The sequence below is a fragment of the Cervus canadensis genome, chromosome 1, assembly GCF_019320065.1.
Source record: "Cervus canadensis isolate Bull #8, Minnesota chromosome 1, ASM1932006v1, whole genome shotgun sequence".
NCBI lineage: Eukaryota > Metazoa > Chordata > Mammalia > Artiodactyla > Cervidae > Cervus > Cervus canadensis.
In genome coordinates this window covers 5236330-5248940 of record NC_057386.1, presented here as the reverse complement: position 1 = coordinate 5248940, position 12611 = coordinate 5236330, and the positions used below count along the sequence as shown (strand labels likewise).

General features: G+C 59.8%; 1 protein-coding gene across 3 annotated transcripts in view; it reads left to right on the top strand.

The window, feature by feature from the left end:
* The window catches only part of SDK2 (sidekick cell adhesion molecule 2), a 264553-nt gene that overhangs the window by 238178 nt on the left and 13764 nt on the right, over nucleotides 1-12611 (top strand). For all 3 annotated transcript variants that reach the window (XM_043454318.1, XM_043454377.1, XM_043454457.1), the window contains 5 exons: nucleotides 606-767; nucleotides 3404-3529; nucleotides 6409-6573; nucleotides 7877-8017; nucleotides 8282-8420. In XM_043454318.1, the coding sequence (XP_043310253.1) occupies nucleotides 606-767; nucleotides 3404-3529; nucleotides 6409-6573; nucleotides 7877-8017; nucleotides 8282-8420 (733 nt within the window). The remainder of the gene's footprint in view (nucleotides 1-605; nucleotides 768-3403; nucleotides 3530-6408; nucleotides 6574-7876; nucleotides 8018-8281; nucleotides 8421-12611) is intronic.

Genomic DNA, 12611 nt, shown 5'->3' with positions numbered 1-12611 from the left:
GACTTTGACGTGGGTTTATGCACAGAGCATAAACTCTCACCTCCTGGAGACAGTCCCAGACTCCCCTCTAGTAGCTAAGATTTGGGGTGCCTTTGGCGCTGAAGAGCCTGGTGGGTGCGGCTGATGGAGGTCACGCTGGCACTGAGGAGGGAGGGAGCTGGGCGGGATTTGAGGTTGTCCTGGGCTGTGGGTGCAGCCACGCATGTGTCCCCTCCAACTCCAGACGGTGGCGTCTTTACAGAAGCACTTCCTGAAAGATGGTCCTTGGGATGTGATTTCTACGGGATGGGATGTGGGGGACCAGTGTTTGAGGTATGATGGTTAAATGAAACGAGATGTGAGTTGATTTTCCCCTCCAGATGCTAAAGGGCGCTGTGGTTTTTCACTGCACAGACAGGCAGGCAGCATGAACGTACATATTCTTGAGGACAGCCTACCGGACTCTGTTCTGAGAACGGTCTTGGAAACACTCCATGTGGTCAAGGGTGCTGGTCCCAGTCTGACTCCACGGGCTGCGGCCCCTGGCCAGTGCTGACCATTCCCTCACCTGACGGCCTCCCCCGCCAGGGCCTGTGGCCCTCACACGCCACGTGCTTCCCCCCCAGGGGTCAGTAAGATCGTGACGGTGGACGTGAAGGGCAGCAGCCCCCTGTGGCTGAAGGTGAAGGACCTGGCAGAGGGGATGACCTACAGGTTCCGCATCAGAGCCAAGACCTTCACTTACGGGCCCGAGATCGAAGCCAACGTCACCACGGGTCCTGGAGAAGGTAGGGGAGCCTTGGGTGGGCGTGGGGACCCCCCAGGTCGGAAGGGGGTGTCCAGAGCATGCCTGAGGGTGCAGAGTTGAGTAAGACAGGGTCTCTGATGGAGCTCTCGGGCCCACGAGGACTTCAAGGCAGCACTGTGGGGTGGGCCTGGGGGGAAGGATCGGGGAGGAGAAGAGGGGCACTTAAAGCGGGGGACATCCCTGATGGTCCAGCAGCTAAGACTCCTCGCTCCCAACACAAGGGGTTCCATCCCTGGTCAGGGAACTAGATCTCACAGGCCCCACCTGAGGGTTAACATGCCGCAGCTAAGATCGAAGATCCTGCCTGCCACAACTAAGACGCAGTGAAGCCATATAAATTATTAAGAATAATTTTTTTAATTTAAAAATGAAATAAACAAAGGCGGCAATTCCAGAAGACCTCATGGGGTCATTTAGATGGATGCGTGGGAAAAGAGACCAGCGTTCCCTAGGATTCTGACGGGGGCTGGGGCAGAGGAGGGGTGGGGTGGCCAGCTGTGAGGGAGGGCCAGCCGGGCGGCGAGGGTCACCGGTGCCATCAGAGCGTTTCTCAAGGGGACAGTGATGTCAGAACCCCCGGGGTTCTCGTGATAACGCTGATTCCTGGGGCCCAGGGAGTCAGCATCCCTGAGCATCCCTGGGAATGTGCATTTGAACGAAAGAGCCCAAGTGTCTCTCTGGTACCTGCTGTGAGAACCAGGGCTCTGGGGGGTCTTCAGGCGTGGGACCAGGTCCAGGGAGGCCTGCCGGCCGCTGCCCCCTAGACAGAAGGGACAGAGGGGCAGTGTTAGGGGGGTAAGAAAGGAGCCAGGCGGTGACAGGTCCTGTGCACTGGGCCCGGGGTGATGGGGAGCCCTGGGGACCAGGGAGGAAAGAGTAGCTTAGTCTGGGCTTCGTGACCCCCCCCCGGGGTCGTCCTCAGGCTGGGGGAACTCTTCAGGGTGCCTTGAGGTTGAGGCTTAGCCCCCCAGGGCCTCTTTCATGCAGGATGTCCCCTCCTGATGTAGAAGCCGCCTCTCAGACTCTCTGCATTCCTGACCCCCTGCCCCCGCAGCGACCATAGACAGCTCCCCCAGACTCCCCCTGAAACCCCCCTCCCCGTCCTCCTTGCCCACCTCCCGAAGCTGGGAGGCACGCTGACCTGGCCGGGCAGCCTCTGCTGCCCAGCGGGTGCGGGTTTCAGGTGGCCACCCTTCACTGTCTCTTTCTGGGCGCCTTCTCGTCCCCGCCTCTGGTTCTGAAGAAGGGCAGGCTGGCTCCCAGGGCTCCCGGGGTTGGAACACAGCCTGCAGCCCGCAGCGGGCGGCTTGCCAGGGAGCTGCCCGGCCCCCTGCCCTCCACCTGCCCCCAGCCCCTCCCCGGGAGGCGCCTCTCACCTGAGCTGCTTCCCAGGGAAACAAAAGCAGGAAGGGAGCTGGCGGGGGACCAGGGGGACAGAGCAGGGGCGGGGGGGCCTGGAGGACACGGTGTTCTAACCTGAGCCTGAAGTGTCGGGGTTTGGGGGGCGGGGGGGGGGGGCGGGGAGGAAGTGCAGAGGAGGGGGGAGGGGTTCTGAGACAGCGCAGCTGCGCCCGCTGGAGGAGGGGTCAGTGGACGTGCGGCAGCGCCCTCTTCCCTCCAGGCCAGCCCGCGGGCTGGAAGCTTCTAGTCTGGAGGTGCTGTCCTGGAGGGAATGAGAGCCCGGGGTCCTGGGAGCCCCGCCCCACCGCTCACACCCGCCTCGGGCAGCATCCCACACACCCGCCCTCGCCGCCTTTGCCCCGGGCTGTGGGCAGCTGTGGGCAGGATGCTGGTGCGGGAAGGGAGGGAGGGAGGAAGGAAGGAAGGCACGCTGTGAGGCCCTCCGAGGTCGTGGGGCTGGGCGCCAGGCTCAGGAGGTGAATCCCTGGCCTGCTGTCTGGCCGGCCACCTCCCCCAGGGCCTGGAGGCGCTTCAGTCTGAAGCTGGGCTCCCAGCTCCTTCCCCCGAGGCATCCACAGGGGCCGTGGGGCCAGCCCGCCGCCCACACCCCACTGTCTGGTTCCCGCCCTTGTCCCGCAGGCATGGGGGAAGCACCTGCTGTGTCCAGGCCCTGGGAGGCGGGGCTCCAGGCGCATGGGGACCAGCAGGCAGCGGCCCTGGGGGCCCGTGGGAGCCGGCATGGCAGGGCCCCTCAGAGAGGAAGGGGCACAGGCCTCTGTGGACAGAGCAGGCTCCTCCCTCCGGCTCTGGGCCCTGGGGGAGGCGGCCCCTGAGGCACCTGTCACCCCAGGAGAGCCCGTCCAGAGCAGGGCTGGGTCCTTTCTCCCTCCTCATGGTGGCAGGGGCCCCGGATCCTCCCACGGCCCCGGCCTCCTCTCTGGCCTTGTTCTTAGAGCGAGTGCAGCTGGGGGCCTTTGAGGCATCACCCCACACACCTCTCCTGGAAGGCAAGGGCTGCGGGTGGCCCGGCGGAGAATGAGTCAGGTCCTGCAGGCCTGGCCAGGACACACTCCTTGGGGGCGCAGCGCGTGGAGGGGTTCCGGAGACCCTGGCCGGGGTTTTGCACTCGGGTCCTCCTGCTGGAGCTCAGGGAGACGCGCGGGGGCGCCTGGCCCCGCTCTGAGGCATCCCCTCGCCCACTGTGTGTGTGTGCAGGTGCCCCCGGCCCGCCCGGAGTGCCCATCATCGTGCGGTACAGCTCGGCCATTGCCATTCACTGGTCCAGCGGAGACCCCGGCAAAGGGCCCATCACCCGCTACGTCCTCGAGGCCCGGCCTTCAGGTACGTCCGCCCGGGCTGAGCTGGCTGGGGGTCATCGCATGACACGGCGCTTGTGCTCTGCCAGGGGGCAGCGAGGGGGGCCCCTGCGGTGAGTGGGACACAGGACTCGCACCCTTAGTTAAGGAACACCCTGGAGAACAGGGCTTATTGCCAGGTGAGGACCAGCTAAGGTCGGGGGGGTGGGGTCATCCAAGAAGCCAGAGGAACAAAGGCCTGGGTTCCCGTTGGCTAAACGCCCACCGCCTCCACGCGACCCAAAGCCCCACGAAGAGGCTGGCCGGCCATCCCCCGGAGAACCAGTGCCTCTTTGAGGCCATTGCTGCATTCCGGCTCTCACCGCGGTTCCTGTCACGTCCCGGGCTCTCCTCTCAAGCCTGAAATCGAATCACGAGAACCTCTGAAGCCATCAGGAGACAAGTGGCTGATAAGTCACTGACGGGTTCCAGTGGCCCCCGAGGCAGCCTCTCGGGCTCCTCTTCCCCCCAGGAGCTCCCAGCCTCAGCCAGCTCCCTCCGTTGCTAGGTTCCCGATTCATCAGAGGTGCCAGAGTTAGTGCAGGCTGGAGGCTTGTTCTCGATGGTCCATGGATGCGTGATTAGGTAACCCAAGTTGAGAAAGAAAGGAAAAAAGAAAAGGCTGTGTTGCTCCAGCACAAGCAGCAAAGACTAATCGGGAAGCTGGCATCTTAGGAACTAATACTTCTAACGGGGCCTTTGGCACATCCCAGCGACATGGTTAGTACCGCAGGGTGGCTGAGCGCTAATCATCTCGATAGCACATAATTCACTCCAGCAGTTCCAGGAAGCCGCCACCACCCGGTCATTGCCTTAATCTTGGGCTAATAATCGCAGTTGCAAATATCGTGTAAACAGCTATTATATTATTAAATATCATGTCCAGCAGCTCAGATCCAACATGTAGCCGGAACATACAGGCAGCCTTGGCTCCCTCCCTACTCCAGATGGTCCCTCCCTGGCCCTCCAGGGCCGGCTGCTGACTTGGCCGGGAGACCACCTCCTGCTTCTCCCATCCAGGGCCTGGAGCCTGTTTTTTCCATCCAAGTTGGCCTGCCGGGGTGCCAGGCTGTGGAATGTTGGCCCAGGACTTCAGCCCTGTGGATTTTCCAGCGTTCCCTGGGAGGCCCAGCGTGGGACCTGGTGTTCTGGGTTTGGGGGCCGTGACTTGGTCCACGTAGTTGCGGTCAAGGGCAGAGCGTAAGAGAAAGGATCAGGCCAGGACCCCCTGAAGGCTGGGGGTGCAGATTCCTCATTCTGAGGATGAAATCACCCTCATCCCCGGCTCTCCCTGCACTGCTGTGCTGGGTTTGGGCAGAACCAACTAGACCTGAGAAGCCAAGTCCTGCAGAGCAGGGAGGGACCCACCTGATGTTTGGGGCCCATGGGACCCGCCCTGCACATCAGCTGAGTCCCGGGACTGCAGGCCAGAGCCACAGTGTTTCGTTCCAGAGCTTGCGGTCTGGCCACACCATTTGTTCCTGCGTGGGGGGATCAAAGAGGGGCAGACCGCGGGTAGGAGCACTACCCTGTGTGGCTCTTGTGGAAAGGAAGCAGAAAAATAGGGGCCTGGCTAAGTGAAAGTGAAAGTGTTAGTTGCTCAGTCATGTCCGACTCTACGACCCCAAGAACGGTAGCCCATCCGGCTCCTCTGTCCATGGGATTCTCCAGGCAAGGATACTGGAGTGGGTTGCCATTTCCTTCTCCAGGGGATTTTTCACACCCAGGGATCGAACCTTGGTCTCCTGCACTGCTGCAGATTCTTTACTGTCTGAGCCACAAGGGAAGCCCACATAAAGGAGGGCGTACCTTTATGATAGAACATTGTGCTCAGTCGGTCAGTCGTGCGACCCCACGGACAGTAGCCCGCCAGGCTCCTCTGTCCCTGGGATTCTCCAGGCAAGAATACTGCAGTGGGTTGCTGTGCCCTTCTCCAGAGGATCTTCCCAATCCAAGGAAAAAACCCAGGCCTCCTGCATTGCAAGCGGATTATTTACCATCTGAGCCACCTGGGTCTCATGATAGAATATCAGGCAGCCTCTTAAAGGCCTGCTGGCCAGCACTTTTTACTGTTGTGGGAAATGAACCTATAGATTTCTTCTGCATGAAGTGCTGGATGGTGAGGCTCCTTCACTGGACAGTGGTGTTGGATTGGGTGTTAAAAAGTGTTCTACTTATGATACATTTTTCAGTATTTTACAGAGATTTTAATTGAAAAGAGGGAGAGGGAGTTCCTGGTGATCCAGTGGTTAGGACTCAGCCAGGGTCTGGGATCAACCCCTGGTCAGGGAACTAAGATCTCATAGGCTGCATGGCATCACTTCAGTTCAGTCACTCAGTCGTGTCTGACTCTTTGGGACCCCATGGACTGCAGCATGCCAGGCCTCCCTGTCCATCACCAACTCCTGGAGCTTGCTCAAACTCATGTCCATCAAGTCCGTGATGCCATCCAACCATCTCATCCTCTGTCGTCCCCTTCTCCTCCTGCCTGCAGTCTTTCCCAGCATCAGGGTCTTTTCCAATGAGTCAGTTCTTCGCATCAGGTGACCAAAGTATTGGAGCTTCAGCTTCAGCATTAGTCCTTCCAATGAATATTCAAGACTGATTTCCTTTAGGATTGATTGGTTGGATCTCCTTGCAGTCATGGCTGGGATTGATTAGTCAATTAGTTAAAGTATAAAAATATTAAGGGAATAAAAGGGTCAGATACTTGTAAAAAGTATCTCCCAAGGACCTACTCTGTGCCAAGCATGGGTGACTCGGTGTTGAGGGGGCAGACCCGACAGGCCTGGGGTGAGGGAGCACCGGTTGGGGTCAGGCAGACCACGCCCTCCCGACAGGTGCCTCCCTGTCTGTGCTCCGCAGATGAGGGGCTCTGGGACATTCTCATCAAAGACATCCCCAAGGAGGTCACATCCTACACGTTCAGCATGGACATCCTCAAGCCAGGCGTGAGCTACGACTTCCGGGTCATCGCGGTCAATGACTATGGTTTCGGGACCCCCAGCAGCCCCTCCCAGTCTGTGCCAGGTACCACCCGCGGGGTGAGGGGTGGGGGGTCTGGGGTGAGGACGAGAGGAGAGGCAGCAGCCCCAGAAGCACTGGGCTGGGGATCCAGAAGGCATCGTCCTCTCAGTTCTCCAAAGTCGAGAGCCCTGGGCCGGGGCCCGGGTCAGCCTTCAACTCTGGAAGGAGCTGGGGGGCAGAGGTCTTAAGGTTCCTTTCCAAGGACTCCAGAAGCCCTGGGCAGGAGGCCCAGTGGGCTTCAGGATGAACTGGCAGGCCCTCAAGATGGGAGCTTCCGTGGGCTCATCACCCAGGAAATCCAAGGGCATCAGGTCATACACTGTGTTTATCCATGAAACCACCCCCCAACACAGAGCCTGCAGCCTGTGAAGCTCAGGCCTGAGCGAGGAGCTCCCTGCGAGGGCAGGACTCCATCCCTCCCCCTTCCTTCCGGCCTTTCTCTTCCCATCACCTCCGAGTTCACAACGGACCAGTATCGAAACCCACGGCCCCATATCTAATCACTTTTCATGGGCACTTCCCCTGAGACAGGAATAGCGCTCAAAGTTTCTACTCACTGGGCCCCTTTCAGAAACCTTGTGCTTTTGCCCTGGGCCTGATTGATAGAACCAAATGACAGGAAGTCAGCACTTCAAGCCTGAAATAGAAGAGCCCGCCCCCTCAGTCAGCAGCATGGATTAGTACCAGCCGGGTGCATGGAGCACAGCCCTGGGGGCTTTGAGAGAAGGGGAGTCTCCCTGGAGGAGCCTTTCTGAAGACCTGCTCATGTCCACTCTCCCGGCTACCAGAAAAGATTCTGTCCCTACTGACCCTTGGAAGAGAAACTGTCCCAGGCCCACCACAGGCCAGGCAAGCACCTTTCTAGCAGACACTGATGTCTATCAAGGTAGCCCCTGGGCCATAAGTGGCAAGGAAAAATAGGAAAGAAAAAGGAGTAAGCACACAGCCCCTTCTCATCCGGTGTCTTTAGCAGACATCACTAATCAATCCCAGCCCTCAGGAGTCGAGAAACCGCCTCACCTCACTCTTCCTCCTGTCTTTGGTAGACATCACTAATCAATCAGCCTAGACATGGCCTCAGCACGTTCTCACACCAGCCCTCCAGGCAGCCCCTTTACTGATAAACCAGAGCTGGCCCTTGAGATGAAACCATCCCTACCAACCCGAGATTCTACCTCGTTCAGAGGGCACAGACTCACCTTCCCGTAAAGTGTGAGAGCAGGTGGTAGGGTCCCAGCTGGAGCCGGAGGCTCGGAGGCAGGCCAGGTCTGAGCACCACGGACCTGACGTCCACTCCGTGTTCTAGCCCAGAAAGCCAACCCCTTCTACGAGGAGTGGTGGTTCTTGGTGGTCATCGCCCTCGTTGGCCTCATCTTCATCCTGCTTCTCGTCTTCGTGCTCATCATCCGAGGCCAGAGCAAGAAGTACGCCAAGAAGACAGACGCAGGTGAGCTGACTGGACGGGACTTTCTCGTGACCGTCTCCCTTTTCGGCAAGGGTGGTGTTGGGGAGGTCTCTCTCCCAGAAAAGCACGTGCTCTGGTGGGGGTGGGGGTAGCCTAGGGTTCCTACACACAGTCTCACAATCTCCATCTCCAGTTTTGGTTTCAACCCTAACAAAAGAAACGGGGGCAGCCCAGCCACAGGGGGAAGGGGCCACCTGGTCTAAAAGGGTGGAGTGAGTGATGGATGTCAATCTCTGCCCTCCCCAGGCAGCGGTACCAAGTCTGGTGCGCTGGGCCATGGGGAGATGATGAGCTTGGATGAGAGCAGTTTTCCTGCTCTGGAACTCAACAACCGACGGCTGTCTGTCAAGAACTCCTTCTGCCGAAAGAACGGCCTATATACCAGGTAGTGGGCTCCCTGTGTGAGGTACTGGGCGGGTGGGGGTATGCGGGCCAGCATCGCCTGGGCCACAGAGCAGGCAGGATGCCGCTGGCTTCACCTCGTCCTGGAAGCAGCATGCTCAGTTGTGTCCGACTCTGTGTGACCGCATGGACTAGCCTGCAGGCTCCTCTCTCTATGTAATTTCCCTGGCAAGGATACTGGAGTGGGTTGCCATTTCCTCCTCCAGGGGACTCTTCCTGACCCAGGGATCAAACCCACATCTTCTGCATCGGCAGGCGGATTCTTTACTACTGAGGCACCAGGGCAGCCCCCCTGGAAGCTGCATTCGCTAGGAATGGTCACTAGGCAGAGAGAGCCGGGCCCAGGCAGCTCCACAGTGGGGTGGGGAGAAAGTCACGAGGGAGGAGCTGGGGACAGGGTGTCTGCCCACCACAGCAGGATGCAAATCGCTTGCACAACTTTGCAAACCACCAACTGCTGTCTGGGGCCAAGTGGTCCGGGTCCAGGCCTGAAGCAGTGATAGCTACTGGCCCCAAAGGTGAGAGCCACCCAGAAAAGGTGGGACTGGACAGACCCACTTAAGAGCTGCCAGGAGTCCCCCATGACTGCTGCTGCCTTAGCCTGACCTTCCTCTTCTGGAAAGAGGGGATGCCCTCTGCCCAGGTACCTACTCACACCCACTGTAGCTGTAGACAGTTTTCTCCCACCCACCGCTGAAGTCTACACACTCCACATTGTCCTCAAAAGGTAACAGCCAACCAGGAAAGGACCAGGCTGCACCCAGCTCCTATACTCACCTGACTCCCCTCCACCCAGGGCACCTCCTAGCCCCACCTGCTGTGGCCCGCCAGGCTGCCCGTTTCCAAGATTGGGGTCAGTTGCTAGGGCTCACCTGAGCTTCACCTGATTGACCTGGCAGTTTCGGGCATCGAGAGCATGAGGGAGAGGTGGGGGCGGCAGCTCAGGGGCTCCAGCCTCGGCCCCACTAACATTCCCAGCTCATCGGAGGTGCCCGCGGGACTGAGGGGATGCCTCTCCCAGGGCCAGCTCACAAAGCTTCCCTCTGTCTGGTCCTGAAAGGAAGAGGCGACGTGTGTGTTCAGCAGGAGGACTTCTAGCGGGAGGGGTGCGCAGGCCAGGCAGGCCGATCTCTCATCTCCCGCCAAAGCCAGCTTTCCAAAGAAAGAGCCGTTTGAGGCCACGGTGGCGGGCCCAGCATGGCCACCGCAGCCCCGCCAGGCTGGCTCCGGGGCCCTGCCACATGGAACAAGAGGGCGTTTCACCCACAGCCTGGCCTTGGCTGCCTCTCACACCCGCTGTGTACACACACCGCGGTCCCTGTGTGTCCCCACCATCACTGTGTACACACAGAAATCCCACGTGCCCCAAACTGGCCCCAGGCTCCTGAGGCCGGACCCAGCCACAGCGCATGTCACCAAGACGGTGTTCGCCTGGCCCCTCATCTCCCCTCTCTTGTCGGTGTCCTGTGTCTGCCTGTCTTGTTTAGTGATGCTGCTGCTAGCTCTTCTATTTTTAAGTAGCTTAAAGATGCAGCTTTGTTGATTGGCATAAAATCCACGCAGATACAGTACAAAGGGTTGGAGGTGGCAGGGGTATTGCTTGTGACACGATCACCGGCCACCAGGTTGTTCTCAGAGCAGCATTTCAGCAGGAAGCCACCTCCGGCTCGGGCGGGGCAGCCAGGGTTCAGGGCCTCTGTGCCAGGAAGGTTTCCTGGAGCCGACTGGGCCGATCATGGGGCATCAGGCCGTGGGCAGGGCCCCCTGGCACCCCTTCCTGGGAAGACATGAAATGAGGACGAGTCATCGGGGACCCCAGCTGCCTGCCCAGGGCCCCTGGGAGCCGGCGCAGCCCCCAGCCCGGCCCCGCGCCTCTCACGCACCCCATGGCAGGTGGAGCGCCCGAGGCGCCCCATCCTGGGTGTTTGTGAGATGACTCAGAGCCAGCGCCCAGCCTTCTCCAGGGCTGGTTTCTCAAAGGTAGGGCGGGCCTTAGCCTGTCTCTGGGCTCTGAGCAGACGTGGAAGGAGGGAGGCTGTGGGCCCCTTTTCTCCCCAACCCTTGGCGTCCACTCTCTAGAGCTCACCTTGTGAGTGGGAGTCCCCTGGGGAGCTTGTCTGCGGGGCAGGTGTCCAGACCTCACCTGAGACTGCAGCGCCGGAGGTCTCAGTGGGGCCCAGACACGCCGTGTGACCTTCACTGCCACGTCTCCCGAGGCCTGGGGTCTTGGGAGCACCGCAGAGGGTCAAGGTGCAGCCTCCGCAGCCCCCCATTCCCTGAGCGGGTTTGGGAGGCTGGTCCTGCCTGCAGGCCCTAGACACACACACACAGACACACACATAGACACACACACACACAGACACACACACATACACATAGACACACACACACACACAAACATACACATAGACACACACACACATAGACAAACACACACATACAGACAGACATACACATAGACACACACAGACACATAGACACATAGACACACACACACAGAGACACACATAGACACAGACACACACACATACACGTAGACACACACATACACATAGACACAGACACATAGACACAAACACATACACATAGACACACACACAGACACACACATACACACAGACACATAGACACACACAGACACATAGACACACACACACACAGACACATAGACACACACACACAGACACACACAGACACACAGACCCACACATACACACACACACACACAGACACATAGACACACACATAGACACACACAGACACACACATACATACACATAGACACACACATACACATAGACAAACACACACAGAGACACACACATACAGACATACACATAGACACACACAGACACACACACAGACACGTAGACACACACATACACATAGACACAAACACATACACACACATACACACAGACACATAGACACACAGAGACACATAGACACACACACACAGACACACACACATAGACACACACAGACATACACACAGACGTACACATAGACACACACAGACACACACACATAGACACACACACATAGACACACACATAGACACACACACAGACACACACATAGACACACAGACACACTGGGAGGTTGGTCCTGGGCCTGCAAACCCTAGGGACAGACACACACACACAAAGACACAAAGACACCCGCCATGGGGCCTCCAGGCAGAGGTCCTGCGCTCCAGGGCCCAGACCTGTCAAAGCTCAGACTCAGGAAGGAGAGATGGAGGGTCCCGCAGAGGGCCTCCCACTGCCCTGCCCCCGCCCCCGCCCTCTCCAGGTCTCCCCTCAGCTCCCCGCTCCCCACTCTCTCTAGGTCTCCCCTCAGCCCCCCGTCCCCCACTCTCTCCAGGTCTCCCCTCAGCCCCCCATCCCCCACTCTCTCCAGGTCTCCCCTCAGCCCCCCGCCCCCCACTCCCTCCAGGTCTCCCCTCACCGCCACCCCCCGTCCCCCACTCTCTCCAGGTCTCCCCTCAGCCCCCCGCCCCCCACTCTTGTCTCCCCTCAGCCCCCCACCCCCCACTCTCTCCAGTTGTCTCCCCTCAGCCCCCCGCCCCCCACTCTCGTCTCCCCTCAGCCCCACCTACCACTCTCTCCAGGGTTGTTCTCCCCTCATGCCCCCCGCCGCCCCACTCCATCGTCTCCCCTCAGCCCCTCCACCCCCCATCGTCTCCAAGGTTGTCTCCCCTCAGCCCCCCGGCCCCCCACTCTCGTCTCCCCATCAGCCCCAACCCCCCACTCTCTCCAGGTTGTTCTCCCCTCACCCCCTCCCCCCACTCTCGTTCCCCTCAGCCCCCACCCCCCACTCTCTCCAGGTTGTCTCCCCTCGAGCCCCGCCCCCCACTCTCGTCTCCCCTCACAGCCCCCAACCCCCACTCCTCTCAGCAGGTTGGTCTCCCCTCAGCCCCCCCCAATCCCCCACTCTCTCAAGGTTGTCTCCCTCAGCCGCCCCCCCCGTCCCCCACTCTCTCCAGGTTGTCTCGCCCTCAGCCCCCCGCCCACTCTCTCCAGGTCTCCCCTCAAGCCCCCCCCGTCCCCACTCTCCTCCAGGTCTCCACCCTAGCCCGCGCCAACCCCCTACTCTCTCCAGGTCTCGCCATCAAGCCCCCCACCCCCCACTATCTCCAGGTCTCCTCTCAGCCCCCCGCCCCCCACTCTCT